This window comes from Lepidochelys olivacea, assembly GCF_965140295.1.
Source record: "Lepidochelys olivacea isolate rLepOli2 genome assembly, chromosome: 5".
Classification (NCBI taxonomy): domain Eukaryota; kingdom Metazoa; phylum Chordata; order Testudines; family Cheloniidae; genus Lepidochelys; species Lepidochelys olivacea.
In genome coordinates, this window is record NC_140415.1 from 78,499,514 (window position 1) to 78,510,006 (window position 10,493).

The window sequence follows — 10,493 nt, forward strand, 5'->3', positions numbered from 1 at the left end:
TGTACTGAGTTTTTCTTTGTGAATTTTAGGAGAGAAAGGGAGTCAAAATCTAGTTTAGAATGGGAACAGAGTTAAAGCCTTCATGGTGGAGCCACTGCAGTTGCTCCATAATAATACATTCTACGTGGACAAAGATCAAGGGGATAAGAGGAGCAATATGCTCAGACAGATGCGCACTGCAAATGGCAGCACTGAATTTGATATCTGTACATATTTGACCGTAGTGTCCTGTATTGAAAATCATTTCTCTCTCTTTTTTTTTTTTTTTATTTAAGTTCACTATTGTCCCCTCCTTCTGGCAAACCCCAGTGGAAAGCCTCTGATGCAGATGATTTGTCTCTACCAAAAAGTAAATTGAACACCCAAGATGGGATTCAGATTCTTGGCAGCCTGGGAACTTCCAGCCATACTCGGTCCAAGATGAAAGACGAGGACTCCGATAAAATCCTACGCCAATTGTTGGGGAAAGAAATCTCTGAGAATGTCTGTATGCAGGAGAAGCTGACATTGGAATTTCAGGATGCTCATGCTTCCTCCAAGAATGTGAAGAAGATTCTACCGGAGAAAAGAGAGCTGAAGTTAGCCAGACTGAGGCAGCTTATGCAGAGATCCCTCAGCGAGTCTGATACAGACTCAAATAATTCTGAGGACCTGAAGAATACTCCCGTGAAAAGAACTGACAAACCAAGGCCACAACCGATAGTAGAAAATGTTGAAAGCACTGAGAGTTTGCACCTGATGATTAAGAAACACACTTTGGCAGCAGGGCGCCGGTTTCCTTTTGGCATTAGAGCTTCCAAATCTGTGGACGGCCACAGCCCATCTCCCTCTTCAGAGAGCAGTGATCCTGATAACGAACCCCAGTATCAGTCTGGGACTGCATCTCAGAGCCAAGTTTCTGGAGATGCCTCTCAGTCCAGCACTGACAGTGCCACTGTTCAAAAGGTTGCTACGAGTCCTAAGAGCGCCCTCAAGTCTCCCTCTTCAAAGCGCAGAACCTCCCAGAATTTAAAACTCAGAGTAACCTTTGAGGAGCCCGTGGTGCAGATGGAGCAAACAGAGGTTGAACTGAATGAGGAAAAAGACAAAGACCGGGGCAAAGCGCCTCAGCGGGCTCCAGCCAGCACTGAACCTGGGGATCAGCTGAAAAGGCCATTTGGAACATTTAGATCTATAATGGAGACTCTGAGCGGGAACCAGAACAACAACAACAACAGTCAAACAGCAAACTTGATGAAAACCTCATCAACATTGCCCTTTACCTCTTTAGGAAGAAAGGCTGCAGATAGCAAGGGAAATCCAGCAGCTCCTACTAAAGGAAAAAATAAGACAGTGAGTGCTCTCAGGGTGTGGGGAGGAGGTGTTTTTTTCCTCTCATTTCTTTTCCTTTTTAAGTAATGAACAATTTGCCTTTGATTAAGAATGACAGCTTCGTGTTCTTCCTTCCCCACTGCCATGTACACACAAACAAACAATAAGCGCTGTTTGACTGGTAAAAAGAAACACAGAGTGCAGATCATAGTTGGCCTTTATTGGAAGACTTATGGAAGGAGAGGGAATTGTTGAGGGTGAAATTCCTCTCCCCATGCAGAGAGTCAGCACAAAATCTAGGAACCGCTTAAGTGCACAAGTGGCCTTAATTGAGCATTGGCTCTGTGCTCTGCACAGAGGGGAGTTTCACCCAGAATAAATTTTTAATCTTCTTGTGGGGGACAATTCATAGTGAGAACATTAATTTTAAAACCTTTGGATTACAAAGCAGTAAATAAATTCAGGGCCACCCCTATCTTATAGATCTGGTTACCCGGAGTGGCAGGATTGAGAGAGTGGCAGAAAATAATGTAAACATACCCTTTTTCTGCTGCTGCCCCTCTCCGCCTCCATTTCCGCTATAGTGCTCTCTATGAGCAGCCACTGCCCAATTCACTCCTCACACCCTCCCAGCTGTTGCTTTCTTTCCCCTACACCCTCCTATTCATATCAGAGCAGCTGATTGGTACCTGAGAGTTGGCATGTTATAGTGAGCTGAGCCATGATGTAGCTCACATGCAGCCAGGGTGCCCAACTAAGTGCCCCTCCAGAGAGGAACTGGAGAAAGAAGGATGTGTCTGTTCAGAAACCGCCTCCCTTGTTTGAAAGAGGGAGCAGAATTCGCCCAAATGAATGTCTTTCTGAGGGAGGGAGAGAAAGAAGAGTGTGTGTATGTTTGAGTGCAAGAGAGACAGAGGGGTGGGAAACAATGCGAGTACAGTGTGTATGTATATGGCTGTAAGGAGCAACAGGCGTGTCTGGCGAGGCATAGAATAGAATGTGTGAGTGACAGGATGTGGTGGAGCACTGAACGTGAGTAATGAGTCAGGGTCTCTTGGGGTGAGGAGGACGAGGGAAGGGATAAATGGAGGGGAAAAAAAGGAAGGAGAAATTGAAGGGGAGGAGAAACGCTAAAAGAACAAAAAGAAAAGGAGTACTTGTGGCACCTTAGAGACTAACCAATTTATTTGAGGATAAGCTTTCGTAAGCTACAGCATCCGATGAAGTGAGCTGTAGCTCACGAAAGCTTATGCCCAAATAAATTGGTTAGTCTCTAAGGTGCCACAAGTCCTCCTTTTCTTTTTGCGAATACAGACTAACACAGCTGTTACTCTGAAACTAAAAGAACCGCAAACAGACTAAGGGAGAGAAAAATGGAGGAATTATGTACTGTCGAAAAATACAATTTCGGAGTAAATGGAAAAAGAGGAAGAAAAGGTGCATCCAAATATACAGCCAGTGAGAAGAAGTGAATGAAGGAAAGAAAAAGGCAAAAAGAAGAAAAAGCAATCTCATAAGATTTACTGTATTATTAATAGACCATGTAGTGCCAAAACATTAAATGAAAATTAAAAATGTAAAGCCAATGGGATAGGTTAGATGGACAAGAGAGAGTGCACTTAATGCTATTTGCATAGAAATGCACAGCCAGGTTAAAGATTGCAGATTTCGGCCTTCAAATAGCTCACAAATTGTTGTAACTGTAATAGTTGAACTACCATTGAAATACAGAAGTAACTCGATACCATAAGAGTGAAATTTTTCAAAAAGATGGATTCAGATATTTGAGAGAGAGAGAAAAGGACTGATTGTCTTCAAAAATATTCTGGCAGAAAATGAGACAGTGTGGATGAGATAATATCTTTTACTGGACCAACTTCTTTTGGTGAAAGAGACAAGCTTTCGCACTTTTGCAGAGCTCTTCTCTTTCACCAACAGAAGTTGACCCAGTAAAAGATATTACCTCACCCACCTTGACCTTCTAATATCCTGAACCAAGACAGCTACAACACTGCAAACTGACAGAAAGTGGTGTCGTAAATAATTTACTTAGCTCACTTAGGAAGATTAAACAGTTAGGAAATTCTGACGCTATCAATCATTCCTTGCAGTATTGACACTTGCTCTATGTAGAATCGTAGGACTGGAAGGGACCTCGAGAGGTCATCTTGTTAAATGTCAAGGTGCCACATTTGCATGTTATCTTTGTCAAACACCAAATTCATCTGGAAATGTAGTTTCACAGCTGGTCAGAGATACCTCACAGCAATGGACTTTCTCTATCTCCAAAAAAGTAACAGATTAATTATGTTTGAAAGTATCATTTTAAAAAGCTTTCACTGTTAAAAATTCTCCTGTAACCTTTTGACTGCACAGTTACTTTACATATGTCTGTGTGCATTGTGCATGTGATAAGCTCATTGCATGTTTTCAACTGACTTATATATTGCACTTCCCTAGGGGCCTTACTCCAGCTACACCAATCTTTCCTCTAGCATGCTGATTGAAGACCATCTGTGTAACTATGCATGGTATGTGCTGATGCAGAGTGAATTGTTTGGCTTCATTATTGTTGCTTTTCCCCGTCCTAATTGCATGTGCTTGTTAAAATAATTCGCAGGTGAGATAAACGAAATGATTTATGTCAGGAATAAAAAACAGGGCAAATATTTGATTTCCTAAAAAAAAGAAAAAAAAAACACACTTGTGATGGACTTCTTCTAATGTCACAGGTGAACTAGCCTAGAGGCCTCAGCTGTGAGCATGCATAAAAGTAGTCATACTCATAAATCCACCATGCAGTTTAGTTCTGTTTGGCATAGCACTCAGTCTCTGCTGAACGAAAGTCAAGTACCAGATGAGAATGGAAATTAAATTTCCTCTTATGAGTAGGGCAAGTCAACCTCTAATCACAATCTGAACATAAAGTACAGTGTTCTCCCTCCCGTGTTCTTCTCACCCGGCCTTGGACTTCAGAAGAAATTATATATGTTAAAACAAAGACTCATGATTTTGACCATTTGTTTAATCTTTCTAATTTAAATGTACTGCGTTATGAGATTGTCAGGCAGACAGACCAGTTTTTCAGTAGCCATAAATGTGTGCTGCAAAATGCAGCATTTGATAAGATATATGTTTGTTTTAAAAGAAAATATTCCTTAAACTGCTCTGTTGTTTTGACCTAGTGCTAGCAACTTTGGGAAAAGTTTAAAATTAATCTTTTAGCAATTTAGGAGTTTGAATGACTTTAGCAGTTTTAGGAGTTCAGGAGGTTTTGTTTTTTGTTTTTGTTTTTTTTTTAAATCTAAGGCTGGGGGTGTCTGTTCCTTACCACCCAAATCCTTCTCGCATAGCCCTAACTTGATTTTAATAGTTCAGACCAGTGGTTCTCAACCTAATTACCAATGTGGGCCCCATATAGAGCTCTGTGTGTGTTATGTGGGCCACATCCGCACAATATATATACTACCTGTATGGCCATGAGGATGTCACCTGGGCCGCAGCTGTGTACTGATTAGGTCGCAAGTGGGCTATGGGATGAGAACCATTGGTTCAGACAAACAAGAATCTGATTCTCACTTACACCGGTGTCAGTGAAATCAGCATCGGGATACTCAATTCTAGTTTTCGAAGGTTTTCTTCTTCCCTGGGGAATACTGGGGAGATTCACTTCTGACCTATTTTAAGATCGGGAAAATGCCTGTATTATAACAGTCTCTTGTAATGTTTTTTGGACGCTCTCCAGCCAAAATAGCCCAGCCGCTTGAGTATTGTGAGATGCTAGGCCATTAATCATCCCCCTACGCTAGAACCATCTCACAGGGCTGCGAACCCTCGCAGTATTTTCACAAGTGCCACAATTTTGCACCATTAAAATTGGCCTTTCGTGAGAAGTTCCTGGTAGCATAGGCTTTCTGCTGGAGAGGTACTGCAGTGGTTTTCAACCTGTGGTCCACGGACCCCTGAAAGTCTGCAAACTGTCTAAGGGGTCCACAAAAGGTTGTAATTACCATGGAACAGTGGTTTTCAACCTGTGGTCCACAAACCTGTGGGCATCCTGTCTAAGATTTCCAAAGGACTCCCACCTCCATTCAAAATTTTGTTAGGGTTCCGCAAATAAAAAAAGGTTGAACACCACTGATGTAGTGGATGCTGGAGCTCTGATGGCAGCTTGTAGAGGCCTCTGCTGGGAGACTGAGCTGCAGACTTTGGACTGCAGTTCAAGCCACACGAGAGGCTGGTGCTCTCCTTGCTGTTTCCCTCACGGTGAATCCATTCATGCTTTCTGCGCCATGAGGCAGATGGAGAAACAGGGAACCAGTTTAGGGATAGTTTTTAACTATCTCCTCCTTCTATCCAGCATTGAGTGGGGCTGAGAGAAGCAAAGGTAGGGGTGTGTGATGGTAGAAAAAGGATCCAAGGAGCCTGTAGATGGCTCAGTGGGTGGGTGTTTCCCCTTTCCTCTCCAACCTGCAGGGAGCCACCCCCAACTGCGCTGCAGTCTCCCAGACCATTCACAAGGGGCAGCATCCAGGGAAGGGGAGAAAGAGCTGAGCAGGGGAAGGCATCCTAAGATGGGAGCTGGGCAGCGGCAGTGCCCAGAAACAGTAGAAAGAGTGAGGTGTGGGTTGGTGCTCGTTTGAAGGGAGGGGGCTGTAGAGGGCAGGGCACAGAGGAGAGAGCTGAGATCAGTGGGTTGGGGAAGGGATCGTTTTGGGAAAGAGTCCCCCTGTCAACCAGGAGTAGAAAAGGAGGAGGTCCCCCAGTTGGGGTGTGTATTTTCTGTGCACTTCAGGAGAGTTTCTTGAATTACAAAAAGGGGCTATTCTCGCTAGGAGTCAGAAATCAGAAAACAGACCAACAAGCAGTGCGTTTAAAAAACGTTTTTAAAGGGTTCTGATGATTCTTTAAGTCAAACGTTGGTTTGGTCTGTCTCATGATTTTGGAACATTCAAGTTTGACAAGACTGTGCCTATCATTTTCCCATTCATCAGCAAACCCCACCCACTAGTGTGATGTAGCCTGTGCAGCTTAATATGTTAGGGCAGTGCTCTCCAACCTTTTTATGCACAAGATCACTTTTTGATTTTAAGTGCCACCCAGCATCTGCGCCACCCCTTCCCCGAGGCCCCGCCCTGCTCATGCCATACCCCTCCCTCCGTCGCTTACTGTCCCCCACCCTCACTCACTTTCACCGGCTGGGGCAGGAGGTTGGGGTTCAGGAGGGGGTGCGGGCTCTGGGCTGTGACCAAGAGGTTCGGAATGTGGCAGGGGGCTCCGGGCTGAGCCTGGGGTAGGGGGTTTGGGGTGCAAGCTCTGGGAGAGAGTTTGGGATGCTGGCTCTGGGAGAGGGCTCAGGGCTTGAGCAGAGGCTTGGAGTACAGGAGGGGGTTAGGGGTGCAGGAGGGGGTATGAGGTGCTGGCTCTGGGAGGGGGCTCAGGGCTGGGGGTTGGGGTGCAGGCTCCCACCAGTCAGAACGTACCTCAGGCGGATCCTGGTCAGCAGCACAATGGGAGCTGCGGGGACGGTGCCTGTAGGCAGGAGCAGCGCACGGACACCCCTGCCCCACCCCTCCCCCCCAGCAGGGGCATGCTGGCCACTTCCGGGAGCGGCATGGGGCCGGGGTAGGCAGGGAGCCTGCCTTAGCCCCACTGCACTACCAGACTTTTAGTGGCCAGAGATTATGATCGACTGTCAGACACTCCAGGATCGACCCGTTGGTGACCCTTGTGTTAGGGAAAGTATCAGCCTCAGTCCCATTACCAGTCATTCTGGGCAGAGTCTGACTTTTCCCCTGGAATGAGTTGGAAGACTGTAATTCTGATTGAAACATTACACAGCTTTTTCCGAAAAAAGAAGTACCTGTTTCGAATAGGGTGCTCCCTCTATAGTTATAACCTTTTTCAGATGCGTAAGCCTGTGGCTTATCTATCTGGACAGTCTCAAACTCATTCTAACTCTAACCTTGCCATATGTCATTTTTTAGCAAATGGTGAATAATTATTTGAGATCAACCTGAAATCAACCAACATCCCCATCCAACCGCAGCTTCTTTTTTTAGAAACATTTAAAAATCTCATCAGTGTCAGGGCTTTGGCTTGTTGTTTACTTTTCCAAGCGAAGTACTTTTCTTGATAGTGAAGAAATTAAAATTTCCAGGGTCCTTGTAAAATTAGATTCACTCCATTTCTCTGAACATCTGAGGAGAGATTTCAATGCGGAGGGTGATTTTTTTTCCTCTTTGAAAGGACTGGTTAGCTTTTTATTTATTACAAGTCCAAACAAATGTTTGCAATTACTGGTGTCTTAGATGCCAATGAAATGTTCACTTCATTTGAAATCTGTAATACATTAAAATGAGCACTGGTTCATCTTATCAGTAAGAAGCTCTGTATTAGCTGCTGGCCATCAGCAACTAGAAGTACTTTGTTTGGATGTACAAGTGCATTAGGGGAATCCACCATCATAGTGCCATCAGGTAGTTAATAAATAGTACACTCTTTTAAAATTATAAATGCCTATTAAAGCAATAGACATTGCCAAAGTGAGTTCCAGTGCCCAGTAATTGACTACACTGGGAGTTATATTTCCTGAGCAAAATGAGTTATATTTCCTGAGCAAAATGAGTGCATAACAGGTTGAAGATCGGTTATGGTCAGTCATCAGTGTCTGCTGTGTAAGGGACCCTATGGTGCACTAGTCTATGGGCACAGTGGTAGCCATCTCCACTGTCAACCAGGAGACCCAAGTTAGAAACCTGTTATGCAAATCTTCTCCCTCAGGCTGGCAGGAACTGGGAACAGTATACAAGTGGGGCACTAAGATCCTACCCACTCCCTCCCATAGCTCAGCATGCAGTGTTACAAAAACATGGAAAATGCTGCATTGAGCAGCAGACTGAGGAGAGGCAGTGATGAGCAGTGTTTTGTCGCTAGCCTGATGGTGTTCCCTACATGGAGTCAAGGAGCAGCTTCTCTAGATGACATGTTCCCCTAGAAAAGCTGCATCCCTCCCACAAGCCATGGAGCAGTTGTAGAGCTGTAACATGGAGGGTGCTTGAGTCTGTGGCTTCCTTTGTGCTTTGAACGGCCTTCCACATGAGGAAGGCTGAGGGATTCACACAGCTGTGGATTCCAGTGGTGTTAAACTGGCATAAAACTGAAACAGCGCAGTAGCGAGTCATCCCAAAAGCAGCTGTCTGGCTTGCACAGAGCTACAGCAGGATCAGGGCTGTGCAAACGTGAGCTTGAAGCCACCTTTTCAGACACGCACCCTTGACCTGTGCTCTGTGAAGTTTAACCGCACACCAGAATCTGGCCCTTACAGTGACCAAGTTATATGATGATTATACTGTAGCAGTATTACTGCTAAGGACAAGTAATGGAAGGCGGGAATTTTAAGAGTGTCCAAAAGAAGTCACTGTGAAAATGGGAGGAGTTGGATGCCTAACTCCCTTAGGCACTTTTGAAAATCCTACCCCAAAATTTAAAAACATTATTGAAGAGAATTAGAACAGCATTGGACTCACATTATGCTCTTGGGTGATTCAGATCACCGACAAATCAAAAGAATTGGAGTGTTGTGAATTGAATTTATATATTATAAAATAGTTAGCAGACTTAAATGTTTTTCTTTAGTTTCCCTGCTTAAATTAAAGGATAAAATTCTGAGCACATAGTACACCCTTTAAAAACTGGTTGAATGGGCCCTTTAAAAACTGGTTGAATGGGGCATTCTGGAGATTAAAATATATATTATAGAGAAGACATACTTTTTGATGTTGCTAATAAATAACATCTTAATTATTAAAACTGGAAAAATTGTAAAAGGTACAGAATACTTGGTGTTCTACAAACAAGGTATGGTCTTCCCATAATGAGCTTACCATATAATTATTGCCATCCTTTTGTTTACTTTTTGATTGCATTTTTGTATGCTGAATATGATTTTCTGAACGTACTATGGAGGTAAAATTTTCAAAAGCACCTAAGTCACACTGGCTTGCAGTGGGACTTAGGAATTTTAGAAAATTGTACCCATTATCATTAAATTTGAATAGTGCCTTAATTTACACAATGATAAAACATTTTACAAAATGTTAAAAACAAAGGCCCCAGTTCTACAGCTGGCTTGGGGTATCTGGCCATGCAAATCTGATACCTGAATAAGATCCATAAGGAAGTCAGTGGGACTACGTACAGTATTAAGCCCTCCATTCAGTAGTAAATGTTTGGAGAATCAAGCTTATAGATAAAGTTGCATTCACCACACAAAACTTGCATTCTAAATAAAACAAGATAAACAAGCGCAAGACCAAACACTCCGTATCATTAGTATGATCATGGATAATTTTCTTCTTTTTCTCCCCAGGCATAATGACATCAATAGGATAAGTCTGAAATCATACAGCCAAAAAAGTATTGAAGAGCCAGAGCTGCAGGAATTCTTCCTCTAAATCACATCTCATGGTGTCTTGTCTGCCTTCAAACATGGTTTGAAATGCCTGAAATATCTTCTTTAACAACACTAATATGAGACATAACTCTCACCAGCAAAACAAGACTGTTAGGATGCCTTAAATTTGTAGCAGTTAGACCATATACAAAATGTTTTTATGCTGTGTGTGTGTGTGTGTAACTTGTTTGTAAGATATACTGTTCAAAGGCATGGGGGAGCAAAAGTAGTGGTTTGGAAATTGCAGTGACACGGGCAACCTCCAGAATGTTTATCTGGCCACTGAACACATTTTGTACTTCATCTATTGCATGGATATACTGTAATATGTCTGTATTTCCCTCTCTCAATGACATATACTGTAAAAATTTCAGCCAGGACTCTGCCTGCTGAGCTCCTCAATGAGACCAAGGCAATAGCATTGTTTTTTTTTGTCTAGTATGTTTTGTCTGTTATTTCTATTTTTTGTAAAAAGGAAATAAAAACAGTATTAACAATATACCATCTGAATGGGCCCAGATACTTCTCATTTCTCTGTTCTTTGCTTCCTGACAGCGGCCTTTTTGGTTTTTAGAACGCTTAAGTATTGAATGATGGAAGTATCTGTGCAGTGAACAACCACCTAGACTTCTACACAAAGGGTCAAATGTGCAAAGTCATTTGTGTTAAAAATTGCTTTGAAATTTTAAATGTGCTTTTGTAGCTTTAAAAAGAAATTTCAAAGAGC

The 10,493-nt window shown here is 43.1% G+C and overlaps 1 protein-coding gene across 3 annotated transcripts in view; it reads left to right on the top strand.

The window, feature by feature from the left end:
• Positions 1-10,265, top strand: part of SNCAIP (synuclein alpha interacting protein) — a 100,268-nt gene extending 90,003 nt beyond the window's left edge. For 2 of the 3 annotated variants that reach the window (XM_084628242.1, XM_084628243.1), the window contains exons 10-12: positions 276-1,332; positions 3,772-3,842; positions 9,683-10,265. In XM_084628242.1, coding sequence (XP_084484368.1) covers positions 276-1,332; positions 3,772-3,842; positions 9,683-9,767 — 1,213 coding nt within the window. In that variant the 3' untranslated portion in view covers positions 9,768-10,265. The remainder of the gene's footprint in view (positions 1-275; positions 1,333-3,771; positions 3,843-9,682) is intronic. The other variant, XM_084628244.1, reaches the window with a different exon arrangement.
• The last annotated feature ends 228 nt before the right edge of the window (positions 10,266-10,493 follow it).